The 15,774-nt window shown below is 45.2% G+C and overlaps 2 protein-coding genes across 8 annotated transcripts; one reads left to right on the plus strand and one right to left on the minus strand.

The window, feature by feature from the left end:
* Positions 1-236: 236 nt before the first annotated feature.
* Positions 237-7,859, minus strand: rab5b (RAB5B, member RAS oncogene family). Of its 2 annotated transcripts, XM_035522885.2 has the most exons (6): positions 7,126-7,856; positions 5,865-6,180; positions 4,382-4,533; positions 4,111-4,233; positions 3,082-3,175; positions 237-2,404 (listed from the first exon to the last, which is right to left on the minus strand). In XM_035522885.2, the coding sequence occupies exons 2-6, from the start codon at positions 6,025-6,027 to the stop codon at positions 2,292-2,294; spliced, it is 645 nt and encodes a 214-aa protein (XP_035378778.1). In that variant the 5' UTR covers positions 6,028-6,180; positions 7,126-7,856; the 3' UTR covers positions 237-2,291. The 2 variants fall into 2 exon arrangements, with proteins under 2 accessions (XP_035378778.1, XP_081576529.1); XM_081720403.1 differs by lacking the exon at positions 4,111-4,233 and having other exon boundaries at positions 7,126-7,859.
* Positions 7,860-8,037: 178 nt separating this feature from the next.
* On the plus strand, positions 8,038-14,876 carry tbccd1 (TBCC domain containing 1). 6 transcript variants are annotated; one of them, XM_081720400.1, is made up of 8 exons: positions 8,044-8,352; positions 8,532-8,588; positions 8,760-9,293; positions 9,398-9,559; positions 9,749-10,115; positions 10,340-10,526; positions 10,838-11,341; positions 13,624-14,876. In XM_081720400.1, exons 3-8 carry the CDS (start codon positions 8,964-8,966, stop codon positions 13,844-13,846), a joined length of 1,773 nt encoding a protein of 590 aa, XP_081576526.1. In that variant the 5' UTR covers positions 8,044-8,352; positions 8,532-8,588; positions 8,760-8,963; the 3' UTR covers positions 13,847-14,876. The 6 variants fall into 6 exon arrangements, with proteins under 6 accessions (XP_081576527.1, XP_081576528.1, XP_081576526.1 ...); XM_081720399.1 differs by having other exon boundaries at positions 8,045-8,588; positions 8,760-8,827; positions 8,962-9,293; XM_026996141.3 differs by having other exon boundaries at positions 8,045-8,352; positions 8,962-9,293.
* The last annotated feature ends 898 nt before the right edge of the window (positions 14,877-15,774 follow it).

Consider the following 15,774-nt stretch of genomic DNA (forward strand, 5'->3'; position numbering starts at 1 on the left):
CAGGAAATATGTGACATGCAGGTCACGTTCATGTAGTCTTGGCTTTCAATAACGTACTGTCTACTTAATGGACTAGTGGACCGTATTTGCACAAAAATGCTCATTAGGCAAGCTCGTGGGAGTCTGTTAGCATTTTGCAAACTAATAAACTAACACCTAAACTTTAGGTTAAACTAACGCTCACTGGCTGTGTGGAGTGAAGCGAGAACCTTGGAGATCAAGAAACAAACTCAATATTTTCCAATCATAGCAGAATAGCACAGGTTTATTTAACTTTTCCGTTTACAGAAGTGTTAACAGGAGATCAAATCTATAGCACAAAACCCAAAATGATTGTGAGAGACATGACAAATTATTTTAACACAGCTGATGTATCATTACCTAAATCACCATGAAGTATTGGCAATCCATGAGGTTATTAGCTTAAACCAATTTTGGATTCAAACTTGATAGAATCCTTTTTAAAACACATAAACTGACAACAGACAGCATCCATAAAACAAGACATTTTAAAGGACCTTTCATCAACATACAAATGTGCTGCAGGTTATTGATACACTTCAGATCAAGGTCTCAGAAACGCTATGCATTAGGCCAGAGGATCCCCAACCATTTTAATAACCCATCTAGTCCATGTTTTTTTGCTCTCTCCCAGCTTCCAATACACTCAAAACAAATAACACAGATGTAGGGCATTATTTTTCAGCCCAGTCCTTGGGGAGCCACAGACAGCCCACATTTTGTTGACTGTGCCTTCAGGAATCCATACATCCTGCTACAGTTGGGTCGGGAGCTGCGACAGGGCAAAAACTTCGACTGTCTGGGCCTCGAAGACTAGGTTGGAAAACAGGACAGTGGGAGACTGACGCCTGGTACTTTACAGGCTGCAAAAGAAGCGTGACTGGGCTCCTGGTTCTTAAGGACCGGGCTAGGAAGCCCTGCTTCGGACAAGCCTTCAACTCAAATGCGCCATGAGCGAGCCCAAAATGAAAAACACTGAAAAAGCAGAGAGTAGGCACTTCTGTTTTGTCCAACCTTACTGGGACATTTAAGGTGGGCAAAACTCCCCTCGCCCCCACTTTCCTCTGCAGTGCATCACGCAGCATTAGATTTTTAGTAATATGCATTGAAAGCGATTGATTGCTTTTATTTTTTATTTTTACTGTTGCTTTAAGACACACAGCACAAGAAGACCGGTTCTATGTAACCTCTGCACTCAGAAATGTCAAGAAGCAAAAGTAAAATGGTTACCAATCATTTCTTTGTCATTAACACGAGTAGATTACAGATGGTTGCCCAAGTTTCCTGAACAGTAGTTTTTAACGAGCGGCCATTACAAACAGGCATTGTGTTGTTTTTTCCCCATCAGCAAACACGGGACTCCATGACCGGTGTGGGCACAACCAGCTGGAGGTTATGCCAAAAGAGGGACAGTTGAGACGTTTCCCGTTGTCCAAGACAGACGTAGAAATAAAGCCTGCATGCGTGCAGGAGAATAGGTCCACGGAGGAATAAACGGGTGCTGGGGCCAGGGCGTTTCCACGTACGACTTTATTTACTTGACAGAGATCGCTGAGGTTTTCTCACACCTGACCGAATACACTGAGCCTTTTTTTCCCCACACGGCGCGACTGACAGAGCTAGATTGTACTCAGTGCTGAAGAGCCAGAGGAGAACTGGAGAGCGATGACTCATGGCAGTACTGCCAGAGAAGGAGTGGACATTTGGCCTCATGGCTGGAAGCCTGCTGAGGATAGCCAAGGGGCACAAGGGACCTCCTTGATCTGGTAAATGACCAAGTAAGGGAACATGTTTCGGAAAGAAGAACTTGCCGTCATCATTTTCTCCACGTTTTCTTCTGATTTGTCGAGCGGAATATCGAACTTTCTCAATCTGTAATTATCTTTGCTGTTCATTTCACTTCTCTGCAGATCCAAAATTACACTAACCACTAAACTGCTTGCGTACTCCAGAATGAATGTTGACAAAATGAAAGGAAAAAAACCCAAAAACCAAAAGACATCCACAATTAAGTGTTAGATACTACACACAGTCCCATTACCAACTACAAAATTCCCACTTAATCCTTTGTTTTGCATCAGATTTCCCATCTCAGGAATCTCTTTCTGGCATCAGTGAGGGACCCAATACTCTCCTCGTATCCTTCAGGTTTCTCTCTCTCTGTGTCTCTCCGTCCTGGAGGCGAAAGGGTGGAGGGGAGGGGAGGGGATTGGGTAAGACAGGGTGTCGGTGGTCTCCCTTGTTGATGCAGATGGGGTGTTGGCAGCTGTTTAGTTCCCACAGCAGCTCCGAGTGGAGTGGGCATCTGGATCCTGGACATTGACTCCCCGATGTCGAGCGGCATGCGTTGGGTTCTGGGTGTCCGTTTTTGGCATCTTCTTTGCTGCAAGATTTTTTAAATAAATAAATAAATGCATGCATACGTTCTGTTGTCAAGGTTGAGGAGAGGGAAACTATTGTACAAAACACAACGTACACTGAAATAAGACTCATTTCAGAGAATTCATTTATAGTATATAACTTCAGGTCTGTCCTAGTTGTGAACACTCCCTTGCCAGGTGTACCCCTGCATACTGAGCATCTTCTCTGCCCGTTTCACTGGTTGCTGTCGTGTTTTGTTCTATGGATTTTGACTCTCATTCCCCTCTGGTCTGTTTGCTTCCTTTGGCTCATGTCCGGATTAGTACATTTTGGACAAATCCCTCATCTACACTTCAGGCTTCCCCATTTGTTTTGTCTGCTCTCTCTGGCTACTGACTTTCTCTGCCGCTCCAGATTATCCCTTTTGTAAATAAAAGCAGCTCCTTTGATTTTTATCTCTGAGCGTCTGTTTCCCATCTGTGACGTTACAGTTGTACAAGAACTCTTTTCAGGTATGTGCTATTTGTGAAGAAGCAGCATTTATCTTAATGGTATCCTAGACTCTGGCGCAGTGTACTAGCATAAGGATAACTTCCACAGAGACAACAAAGCACTTTTGTAAATCACTCTGGACAAGAGCCTCTGCTAAATGCTGTACGTGGAAATATGAATGTTGGGAGAGGCATTGTGGACGCTCACCGATGGCCAGGAATAACTCATTGACGTTCATAGCGGTCTTGGCAGAGGTTTCCATGAACAACAGGCCTGTGTCCTCAGCGTACGTCTGAGCCTCCTATAACACGAGCATATACATTGACTGCCATTTACTCCTTATGCTATGTGACATCAAAACACACCAAAGGCAACCACTAGCTGTCTGCTGTACACATCACACACAAGGATGTTATTTAAATGTTACACATTTTGACATTTACATGTCAAGTTCACATGTCAAGAGAGCCATCAACCCTCACATATAATTTTTTATTTCCAATATTTTCCCCCGTTCAAGGTATGGGCTGCAGAAGCAAGACCAAATTTGCTAGAGTTGTTGTTTAGCTTGTTTAAATGTGGCATTAAGAGCAGAGAAGAGTGTCTCGCAGCACTGTGTGTGTTTGTTTGACACTGAGTATTGCAGCAGGTCCATCAGACTGCTGAAATAGAAAACATTTTATTACAAAACAAAATTCTAATTATATATCCTTAATATCACTCAGGTTTAGTAAACAGTATGCCACTACCATTTAGGATGATTAATTTCAAATGTTTGGATACTGTTGATGTAGCCACATAGGTGTACATAGTACTGTGTACAAAATTAAGTGTACATAACAAAAACCAGTCACTTCAAGGACTTTTAAGACAGAAGAGTCCTTGATATAAATTGGCCTGTGTGTAACCCATCATGTATGCTGTGTTTTTGTAAAATACCCAGGTACTGAAATAGCTGCTCTTAATAATCCAATCTACTTCCACTTAATGTGTCGCAAAATTAGCACCACTTTCTTAACTAAGTCTTTTCTATAGGCCTTCGATAGTTCAACTCAAAGTCCACCGTGACTAATAACAAATGCCACAACCTTTGGAACCAAATTTCCCCAATCTGAAACCATGGCTTTGCTAATAACAGCCTTATCAGGTTTGACTAGCCCGACTAACAACTGGCAATGTCCTAGATTACAGGGACCCATCGGTCAGTCTGAGCCCGAGGACGGTTCAGAGCGGCACCTCGTACTCCACCAGCCTCTTGTCAGCAAGGTCGGCCTTGTTTCCCGCCAGGGCGATGACGATGTTGGGGCTCGCCTGCCTCTGCAGCTCCTTCACCCAGGCCTTGGCCCGCTCAAACGTCTCCTGCAAAAAGGGGCGCGAACACCATCCCTGACGCGGGCTAACCCAAGCGACGCATTTAAACTTGGTGAAGGTCTGTGGATACAAGCTAACAACTACAAAAATGTGGTAAATACAAATCAATAAATATAGCATCCCGAATGCTCCATACCGGCTTGGTAATGTCGAACACGACGATGGCGGCCTGAGCGCCGCGGTAGTACATGGGGGCCAGACTGTGGTAGCGCTCCTGTCCAGCGGTGTCCCAAATCTCGAACTTCACTGTCGTGTCATCCAGACAAACCGACTGGGCCAAGAAGGCAGCTGATGAAAGATGACAGAGAGGAAGCTGAGGTCACTGATACAGAACCCCAGCCCCTTCTGAACTCATCGCAGGTCAGTCCCACGGCTTTCAGCGAATGCTTTCTCTTCCTAAGTAAACCAGCTCGGCTTCTTATTACATTTCATGGCTCATAGTACAATAGTAAGATTACCCGATAGTACATCTCGATAATACATATTAATAATCACTCAGTAGTTCGTTATAGTCATGCTTCTATCAAAAGCATTCATGTTTTGTGTGTATTGTAGAAAAGAAACTTCTATATCTAGATACATGTGAAAGAATATACATATTGGATTTCCCTTTTGCCTTGAAGATATGATGATAATGCATGCAAGAACACTTAGAAGACATCTCATGGGATGTTGTCCAGATCTACTAAGTCTGTTTTATATGGAGAGACCCCACTGACTATGTCATTCATAACTGGGCATGATCTGTGTGTAGAAAACCAGCACTTACACGTTCGCTTATTGGCAATTACTAGTGTGTTTATTCCAAACGATGAATAGAGTGTTTGCATACTTTAAAGGCACCTTCACAGAGTTCTATGAATGCAAAAAAAACCCCGTTCATCTCCCTATTTATCCACACAATAGCGACATGACTGAGTTTGAACATCAGTCACACCGGCTGCAGGGTGCGGTTGCTCCGGTTTCAGTGTTAGAAGTTAAGAACGGTGACATCAAAGCGCCGGGGTGCGATCTGTGGATATAAGGTGGCTCGGATTGACGCGAGCTGCTCTGCTGCAAACATATTCCTGTTTGATTCTCTCTTCTCCACTCAACCATCACTCCTGCGCTCCTGATCAGTCTGAGGTCCGCTGCGCCTGGGATCTACTCCGCGTCACCTAAACTAACGCAGCAAGCCTTTCCACCACCGCCAACATTTGAACACATGTTTCAGGGCTTTTAAGTGACCTTTTCATTATTCTCATATGCTATGAATATCCAAACAGGATCACCCCACTTTCTCACTAACAGAAATCTAGTGCAACATAATGCATAATTATATTGCTAGAGATTTCTTATAATTACATTGTAATAGATTTCTCCGCATCATAGATACACACCCCACACAAGCTCAGGTTTAGATTTTCTGTAGTGAGGATGAAGGGTTTGCTCTGCTTTATACTAAAACCCTGATTCAACAGACATTTCCATTTTTATTTATGTAATTGGGCCTGTGCTCTTATCCTGAGCAACTTACACATTTATTAATACAGTACATTTACTCCCTGGAAACAGAACCCATGACCTTGATGTGACACTTTCTTTTGATCCCGGGTCATTTCCCCCTCTCTCCTCCTCACCTCCAATAGTGGTCTCCTGGAACTCGTCAAACTGGCCCTTGACAAAGCGCAGGACCAGGCTGGACTTGCCCACTGCCATGTCTCCTAGCAGCACCAGCTTGAACTGGCAGATCTTAGTCTGGGGCAGGCTCCCGTTGACCCGGCCTCTCCCACGGGTGCTCATGGTGGAGTGAAGGGTGCTGGCCGTGAGGCGCGGTGACAGGGGCCCCGCGGGGTGGGGGGTTTCCTCTCTGCGAGCGCAGTGACCCGAGCGCTGGACAGCAGCCTTGTCTCTCCCTCCTCGGGTACTTCTGAAGTCTGCTGGAAGCCTCCGGAGCTGAAGCGATGATGATGATGAAGGAAGAAAACTGGTTAGCGAGTGTCACAATGACGTTGTTCCATTTTTGTTATTAGAGCCAAATGTTTGGCATCACATCACAGCAACTTTAAAAGAGGTACGTGAATGAAGTGAGGTACTCTAAGTGTTTGCATTAAAAAAGGTTGCTGCAGAGATGTGAAAAGACCATTTGTAAATCAGGATGCAACCCACTGCTTCTCCCACTACTTACACCTTACAACATATTCATCACACCTATGCAAGACCATGCAAACGGCAGTACGCTACACAACAGCTCCGGCACTGAGTAGCTGATATGATCGATGAGGACCGTGGTGGACAAAAGTGGCTTGGCTTTGACCACTGAACAGAAATCTTGTGATGCCGCATCCTTTTCGCCCCTTCTCTTCTGATTCAAACACTCTCCCGGTGCTATCAAAACACACATATATGGTGTGACGTTTGGGACAAACTGAAAAAGTCCACCTGGGTCACTGAATGCTTGCAGTACCACTTCTTGATAAGACCCTACAATACAAACACTTTCAACTACATGAAGTTCATAGGTCGGAGCGGACTGAGTCGACAACCTCGGATTGCAACCATGTTGGCGAGTATCTGCAGTGGGGTCTCCTCAGCTCTCCTACGACTCCTATCACTTTAACACAATCATGACATTTCGTTGTGGGGGGGGGAGGATCGGGTCAATCACACAGTATTTCTGAGCTAACAGTCTGACTTTTAGTCTTTCGGGACTGCGTAAGTGTTAGTATCAGTTTGAGTGTGGTAGGAGAGAGCGCCTCTAGGCGCACAATGGACTGCGCTTTGGCCACCGCCGGGCGAACAAAGCGGCCCATACGCTAAAATGTCCACTGATGGCGCGACTGTCGCACCCCGTTCTGGTCAAATCGCTTGCTATCGATACGCATCGTTTCACATATCTACCTGTCAAAGGTGTCGTGCTCTCCTGTCGTATCCGGAGGCCAGTGTCGTCGATCCAGGTCCTTCGGTTGTTGATGTATCAGCTGGTTAAAGGCTGCGGGGACTTCCTGCCAAGTTGCGCAGCCGCACAATCCAACGCAAGTCACGCGTGTTGGGGCACTGGCTGGCTACCTCGAAAAATACCTCGAATAATACGTAAATCAGCATCCAGATAGATTAAATCCTGCCTAATTTCCTACGATGTACCGAATCAGACGTTACCGACTCGAAACAGAAAGCGCGGTCAAGCCATCCGCGATATCTATACTGAAAGTTTGGTGTGCGCATATATCCTGTATTACGGTAGAGAAATGGTGGTTGCTCTCGTTTTTAGTGTAGAAATTTCCGAACCTGCTTTACCCCTTTGAGAAACTTGGGTGCTGCTGTCCTACACATTCCTGCCTCGTGGTTCCCGTGTGATTAGAAAATGCCCGAATATTTGTAGGTGCTTTCCATGCCTGTCATATGGCCCAGCATATGGTCTTGCTGTAGATCCTTTATTCTGATCCGGGCAACTGTCCTTGGCTTCTAGAGTTGGCTTATAGGGTGGTCTTGGAAGTCCTGTGGCCCAATGTGTTTGCCAGTCGGTGGTGTTTGGACCTCTGGTGTTGTTACCTTCTGAACCTGTGCACATATACACACTCAACTTGGTGACTAGTATTCCTGACTAGAGCTTCCATGTTGTGTACAGCCAGGTTTTGGGATTTGCTATATCATTTCCTAACATTCTCACAGTAAATCACGAGTAGCTGGGAAAAAGTATCTTTATAAATATAAATATAATATAAATATATTGTAATTAGCTGAAAACAAATAGGCCCAAATTTTGACAGGGACGGTATGAATTTCCAACATATTTCAGATTTTTCCCCTTCACATATTTTCTTTCGGCACGTTATAGTGCGTTAGACCTCCGTAAGATATGTGATCGTGTGGCCGCCGTCAAACAGGTCACACTTTTATTTTGAAATCCTCTGCTAATGCACAGGAAACGTGCTTGTTTATCGTTGCAGTATTCACGAACTTCACCGTTCGTGTAATTTCGAAACAGCTCACTTAGAAAGAAGAATTAGACCTGCAGCAAAAATAAAATAAAATAAAATAAAATAAAAAATAAATAGTTTGCTGCGGCAGGAAGGTGGCATGTTTTCGTTAAAATAGTGTTTCAGGCGAAGTGGTGGCTTTCAGAAAGTGAGCTATATTCAGTCAATATACCAAAACATTAACAATAACAGTGCACTGGGTTAGCTAGGTAGCTATAGTTACTCAGAGGGGTTGTGGTGTGGAAGAGATGAGGGAGAATCAAACTTGTTAAATTATTAATACTCAATACGCCACTGGTCAGGGTGTTAACCTGCTGTTTGTTTTAGCGATGGAGCAGAGCTGCCCACCTGTTTGGAGGACCTGAAGTCGGGCGGGTACTGAAAGTAAGCTGCTGTCCTAAAGGTTGGGATAGTTAAATGATTTGAAATAGCAAAACACTGAAACGTAACTGCCAGACAAATACTGAAGAAAAACAGTTTTCAACGGGCAAAAGGCTAAATGCAGTAAAACGGTGAAAATGCGTTAAAAATAGCATTGTTCTCAACCATTTGTAGTACCATTTAAGGTGTTACCGACCAGTTCTTCCTAAATAACCGACTACCTCACCGGTCCCCGCTCAAAGGTTTGTGTGAACAGGCTGCCATCATCCTCGCAACCCTCATGACTGATTAATTTTGGCTAGGCCGCGAACGGGAGAAACTTCTTTCTTCTTTCACAAGCCACCCGTAACACACGCAGCCTGTGTCTTTGCCACAGAAATGGACGTGTATTCAGCCAGCGTGTGGCCTCGCCTGGAGCCCTTTCTGCTCGGGGCGCTGCAAGCTGCCCCGCCCGGCAAGCTCAGTGTGCACTACCTGCGTAAAATGGCCAGCTACGTGCGCACTAGAGAGGGCTGCTTCCCACGGCTGGGCTGGCACATGTGGCGCCACATCGCCTGTGGGAAGCTGCAGCTACCCGAGGACTTGGCCTGGCTCTACTTCGAAACTTTTGACCTGCTGGCGCCGCGTTCCCCTGAGGAGAAGCTGGAATGGGCTGAAGCTCTGTCTCAATGCCAGTCCCCTCGCGAGCTGGACCGGCAGCGCAGCAAGGTGCGGTTCCCTTCTGTAGTTCTGCCGAAATACTTTCCTCTGTGTTTTGCGAACATCTATGTGTAACGTGTCTGAACTACTTCCCGGTTCTGTGGCTTGTGCAGCTGTCTGTGGACACTCTGCATTTCCTGCTGTTCCTTTACCTGCAGCAGCTGAACCGCGTTTCTCTGCGCACCTCCCTCATCGGTGAGGAGTGGCCGAGCCCTCGCTCTCGCTCACCCGCCTCCTTCTCAGAGAGAGAGGCCAAAGCCAGCTCCCACAACAAGGTCAGTGCACGCCGCGCGTGATCGTGCCTTCCTGCGTTTCTATGCTTTCCAACTCGTTATTCTGTCTCGTTATTATTATTTTTTTTATCCGAGGTTCTCTTTAAAACCGACTGTCAAAATTCCGCGACCGCCGTCCCGGAGCACTACAGCTTTGCTGCTAGAGTCCCCTTCTCGTTCTGTTCTGTTCAGAACTGGGATGACCAGGCACACCTCACCTTCGTGCAGACGCACCTAACCGAGATTCTCGAGCTGCTGGCTGAACCGGGCGAGCTGAGCAGCTCGGGCCAGCCACCGCGGGATGGCCAGCTCCTGCCCGCAGCCCTGCAGGGTCTGAGCCTGCTGCTGGAGGGTTCGGCCAGTCACGGGCGCGCTGTGCACCCCCTCCACCGGCTGCTGGGCCGTGCGCCGTTCCAGACCCAAGCAGGCTACTCCAAGCTGAGCCGCTCCTACTCGCTGCAGAAGCTGCAGAGCTGGCTCCACCAGGCGCTCACTCTCAACCCCTTCGGCATGTCCACCTGCCTGCGCTCAGGCAAGAAGCTAGCCTGGGCCCTTCAAGGTGCTCCAAACAAACCTTTCTTTATTTCTTATTGTTCGGCTTTTGCTAACTGAGCAACAGGCAGACAGTGACGGACACCTGTCTGTCAGTGACTGACCTCTAATGTTTTCAGCTGTTGTAATTTTAGGTGTTTATTGTTTTGTTTGAATCATACATGCCTGTCTGCTGCACATCAGCCGTGCAGACAGCTCGAGGACTTTGTTACAGTGAAGTGTGTGTTTTAGTGGAGGGCACCATGAAGAGAGCAAAGATAGCCAGGAACACACACCTGGCTCCTCCAGGCAGCCGTGTGGTGCTGATGTCCCAGCTTTACAAACAGACGCTGGCCAAGGACTCCGAGAAGCTGGCAGATGCTAACGTCAAACTGCACCGCTGCAATGAGGCTTTCATTTACCTACTTTCCCCTCTCAGGTAACACACCCACGCTGACCAGTGTAACGCCTTGGAAGATTCCTGTGGTTAGGCACATATCTGCCTCAGGTGTCAAAGAGCTAAAGTAATTGGATAAAATTAAAGTTGTTGCTTAATAGCTAAAGCGTATGTGGTGTTACATTTCTTTGAAGATATTAGGAGTACTGGATCCGAACTAACAGAGTTAGCCGTGCGTGTGTATGTATATTTGTATATCTGAGTTTGGTGTAAGTGTTTACAGAGTTGCAGACACTGAGCTATCTGAGTGTCGGTATATGCCTTTTCTGAAAGTCCACATGCATACGTCGCAGGTCAGTGACCCTGGACAAGTGTCGCAACAGCACGGTGGTGCTGGGTCCAGTGGTGACCAGTGTGCACGTCCAGAGCTGCGAGAGCGTGCGGCTGGTGTGCGTGGCAGCTCGCCTGGCTGTGGGCGCCTCCTCCCACTGCACCATCCACATCCTCACCCCCACGCGCCCCCTCCTACTGCCCGGCAATGTGGCCCTCACTCTGGGACCCTTCCACACCTACTACCCCACTCTGGAGGACCACATGGCCAGTGTGGGCCTGGCAGTCGTGCCCAACCTCTGGGATAAGCCGCTTCTGTTCGGGGCGGATGGCCCTACTCCAGACCCAGCCTCCTACCGCATCTTGCCACCGGCTGAGTTCTGGCCTCTGGTGGTTCCCTTCCAGATGGAGGGAGACACCTGTGAGGTTCCCGGGGGGCTGCCGCCAACATACCAGCAGGCGGTGGAGGCCCGTGAGCAGAGGGTTCAGGATTGGCAGAAGACGGTGAAGGATGCACACCTCAACAAGTAAGCCCTTTTACGTCGGAGCAGAAACTAGGCATCTATATCTTATAACACTAAGGTGTTTCGTTGTGCAACGAACATCAAATTTGTAACATCAGGGTTCCACACTGTCTGAATGCTCTGGGCAAGTAAAACTCGAATTATCACTTGCCTGGTTGGGCCAGTTCAAGTTGGTGTGGGGGGCAGAATGTGTTAAAGTAAGTGACGCCAAACTCAATATTTACCCTATCTTATCTAGTCAAAACAAACAATGGTATTATATATACAAACAATGACTGAGCTCGGTGTGCAGGAACATGGCGAAGCGAAAATATGAAGCAAATACACAGCTTCATTCCCTCATGGGTCGATTTTGACCCCTCTGTGCCTGAGATGTTCTGCCACGTTTGTAGGTAATATTCCATAATAACGAGGCCTATAAAAATGGCTCTTTTTTGTCAGAACTACAAATTTTATAAATTGCAAATTTCTCTGTTACAATGCATACACTGTGTGCATAATTATTAGGCAAGAGAATATTTTGACCATATCATAATTTTTATGCATATTTTCCAACTCCAACCTGTATAAACTTGAATGCTTATTGGATTTAAGCATATCAGGTGATGTCTTTGTGTAATGACGGAGGGTGTGGCCTAAGATCATCAACAGCCTGTATCAAGGTGTGCAGAATTATTAGGCAGCTTCTTTTCCTCAGGCAAAAAAGAGATTTAACTGACTCTGAAAAGTCAAAATTTATAAAACGTTTTTCAAAGGGATACAGCACAAAATTGCTAAGATATTCTGGCGTGATCACAGAACCATCAAACATTTTGTTGCAAATAGTCAACAGGGTCGCAAGAAACCTGATGAGAAAAAAACATGCAAATTAACTTCCAAAGATTTGAGAAGAATCAAACGTGATGTGACCAGGTAGGATGCAGTACTGGATTTTGAAGTCACTGGAGGATAATGGGTTCCTGGAGTGCCCAGAAGTACAAGGTGTTCAGTACTCAGAGACATGGCCAAGGTATGGAAGGCTGAAAGCCCAGGCCAAGAAATATCTGAAGACAGATTTGAGGTTTTATGGACTGATGAGACGAGAGTGACTAGACGGACCAGATGGACGGGCTCGTGGCTGGATCAGTAACAGGCACAGAGCTCCACTTCGACTCAAGACACCAGCAAGGTGGAGGTGGGGTGTTGCTATGGGCTGGCATTATTAAACATGAGCTAGTTGGACCTTTTCAGGTTGAAGATGGACTCAAAATTAACTGTCAAACCGAAGACACTTTCTTCAAGCAGTGCTACAGGAAAAATTTGGATCTTTCAAGAAGACCATGATGTTTATGCAGGACAATGCTCCATGGCATGCATTAAAGCACTCCACTGCGTGGCTAGCCAGTAAAGGCCTTAAAGATGAAAGAATAATGACATGCCCCCTTCCTCACCTGACGTGACATCACCATCTGAGAACTTGTGGGCCCTTTTTAAATGGGAGATTTTTGGTGAAGGAAACAGTAGAGTAAGAAACTGACAGAAGGCTATATTAGTCATTTGAGTTTTTTTAATTTATTTATTGAAATGTCAAAAATGTTTATTTGTAAATTGAGTGGTTTGTTTATTATTCTCATGTTAACAGATGAAAATGAACAAGTGAGATGGGGGGAAAATTTCCATTTTTCATTTAGTTGCATAATAATTCTGCACACTAATAATTATGAATACACAGATATTCTCCTATAAAAAAAGGTCAAAACCTCACTTTTACTTGCATTGCATCGAAAAAAGCCACTAGCGCATCTGGACCACTGAACATGTGCATACGACAGGTGAACGATGAAGACGATTCCAGGTTGACTAAGTTAATCACAACAGCATATCACAGGGCTAAAAGAGAAAGAGGTTTGTTATGAAACCATTCCTTATTTAGAACAAAAAGAAAACAAGTGAAAAGTATATTGTAAGAATGTACACTTAAGAATAAATAACATTAACTAAATATATTAGCTAATGTGTGCTTATTTATATGTGAATAACACTTTTGAAATACAAATATTGATTCGGGACAGTAGAAATTTGGTTCAGGACACTGCATGCTCCAGTTTTCTCGCGTGGGTAAGTTGAAGGGGAAAAAAGGTTATGGTGAACCCTGAACATTTGAAGCCTGCGCTTTAACAAGAAAGTATTAATGTATGATCACTTAGATTGGAAGCATTTAAACTGAAGAGGAAAACTAGTGGAAAATGGAGCAATCTTATTTCATGAGTACAAGAAGCAACTCGTTGCCCTCTTTCTCCTGACAGGGAGCAGCGGCGCCAGTTCCAGGTCCTGGTGGAGCAGAAGTTCCATGAATGGCTGCTGGAGAGGGGCCAGAGGCAGGAGCTAGACAGCCTGCTGCCCGCAGCCGTTACCCCGTCCCACCCCACCGACAGCGCACTCTCTACCTGTGGCTCCCAACCTTCTCTCCATCGCCCAAAAGAGCAGGCGGCCCAACGGGCAGTGGGGCGGACACCTACAGTTTGCTGAGCGCACGGACTCTAAAGTACACCCGTGCTTCCCTCACTTAAGCCTGATTAACCTCCGCTTTTGCCTCCGCCGGGCCGGGAGTGTGGGTTTCGTACCCTGACCTCTGAACCGGGAGGCAGAGCCTCGGTCAGCATTTTGGGTTCAGCAGGTTTGTAGGGACTGTAGTTTCACAGCACTCAGGAGATGTTGTAGATGTTGTTTAATGCAAAAAGGAATGCTGGATTACAAAAATTACATTTTGAAGCAACTTGTCTTAAAACATGGTACAATATATGCCTTAGATGGCTTGCCTTATAGAGTAGGAAATATGCTGGATGTGTAGCTGCAGAAGAGTTGTGATTGTTAGAAATGATTCCCGTGAGCTGCAAGCTACAAGGCCTTTGCAGTTTTCTCATTACTAGCAAGTTGAACAGGTAGTGATAAAGCAGTGGTGCCTGAGCCCTGTGCAGGATGACGGCCAGGTTAGTGCTGTATTTATGAACAGGAGAAGGAGTCTGTTAGTGACATGAATTACAATTAGGAAAGGACTGAGGAGACTCCTGTTTTACCTGCACAATATGAATTAATTTAATACAGTAATTTAAAGCTATTAGCTTGCTATTGGAACAGGGTTTTATGAGTGCATTAATATGCAGTCAAGGAATTGTACACATTTTTCAGCATTTTTATTTCATGCTTCAAACCTGCGAGCTTAAATATCAAAATTTTCTTTCCTTACACTTAGTGGCCAGTATGGTTGTGAATGGATCTGTTTCCCTGCTGTAGCTTAATTGTATAAAATCCTTGCACTATAGATGCACTTATGCCTTCACACTGATAAGTGCCCATTACTGTGTGCTCTACACCCATGATTCAGTAGCCTAGTTCTAAAGATTGGGTAACATTTTTGACTTGTACACTTTTTGCATTATAAGGTCTATAGCTAAATCCAGAGGATTCTTTTTTAGAGAACAGATGAGCAGTTTTGTATTATGTTTAGTTCAAAAGAACAGGCTTAGTATAAAAACAATAAAAGATGCTTTATCTTGTATATGGTGTCAGTTGACTATATTGGGATGGGTCAAGACCAAGTTTTATTGAGCAGCTTTTTGTTTCTGTGTGTTCAGTTGGATCTAAAAACCACTTAAGCTATCTTAACTAAAAGGGTACATCTTCCCTCTGAGTTTATATTATAATTCATGTATTGCCTGTGGGTTCTGATACTTATTTTTCCTTGTGGATGGATAGTGTTTGGATGTTGCTCCAGAATTAAAATATAGGATTAATAAAACATTTATTACCGTTTCTGGTGAAGACAAGGATTTGAATTTCAAGTTGGTAAACAAAATGTTCAGTCAATTAAGCCTGTTCATACGATTACCCTTTTCTGACAATATTGTTCACAATGTTAAAAGAAGATAACAAAAGTTCAATGTCCAACAGTCAGTGAAAGTCAGCTATTTCTGTCACTTAAATTCTCCATCAAGGACATTTGGTTTCATTATTTTGGATTTCCTTTCCTACACATCCAGTGATTGTCCTACATTTTGGTTGATTCATTCTTGCTCCAGATTGCACCAACAGTACAATTCTGAGAGGCAGCTGGATTTTTTGTGGTTTGAAATGTTGCTTTAAAGACTGAAGTGTGGGTAATTGCCTGAGATATGTTGCCATTCACCTATATGGGTGCAATTCCCAGGAATACCCCTTGCTCTGCCAGGTTTTATTATTTTTGCCTGTAGTTAAAACAGTAGAAAAGAGCTGAGCCAGGAGCATGATGTGCCATTTCACGCAGTGGAGTGCAGTGGGCATTTGCCACTGGTCTTGGCATGGGTTGAGTGATGACTGTGTTGCTAGCAGGGGGATGGCAACCCTGGCTATGTTGCCATTATGCTATAATCTGACCCATTTTCATGACAAAGTGATTGTCCAGTGCTCTCCGCCACACT

The sequence above is a fragment of the Electrophorus electricus genome, chromosome 9, assembly GCF_041902795.1.
Source record: "Electrophorus electricus isolate QZ-2024a chromosome 9, ASM4190279v1, whole genome shotgun sequence".
Classification (NCBI taxonomy): domain Eukaryota; kingdom Metazoa; phylum Chordata; class Actinopteri; order Gymnotiformes; family Gymnotidae; genus Electrophorus; species Electrophorus electricus.

What these genes read in the sequence shown, in the direction of transcription:
- rab5b (XM_035522885.2), bottom strand. Translation starts at nt 6,027, where the DNA reads ATGAGCACCCGTGGGAGAGGCCGGGTCAACGGGAGCCTGCCCCAGACT. An exon ending in CCAGGAGACCACTATTGGAG is followed by an intron (nt 4,534 to 5,864) that starts GTGAGGAGGAGA and finishes ATCTTTCATCAG; the next exon opens with CTGCCTTCTTGGCCCAGTCG. An exon ending in TGAGTTATTCCTGGCCATCG is followed by an intron (nt 2,405 to 3,081) that starts GTGAGCGTCCAC and finishes AAAATCTTGCAG; the next exon opens with CAAAGAAGATGCCAAAAACG.
- tbccd1 (XM_081720398.1), top strand. Translation starts at nt 8,964, where the DNA reads ATGGACGTGTATTCAGCCAGCGTGTGGCCTCGCCTGGAGCCCTTTCTG. An exon ending in AAGCCAGCTCCCACAACAAG is followed by an intron (nt 9,560 to 9,748) that starts GTCAGTGCACGC and finishes TGTTCTGTTCAG; the next exon opens with AACTGGGATGACCAGGCACA. An exon ending in TACCTACTTTCCCCTCTCAG is followed by an intron (nt 10,527 to 10,837) that starts GTAACACACCCA and finishes CATACGTCGCAG; the next exon opens with GTCAGTGACCCTGGACAAGT.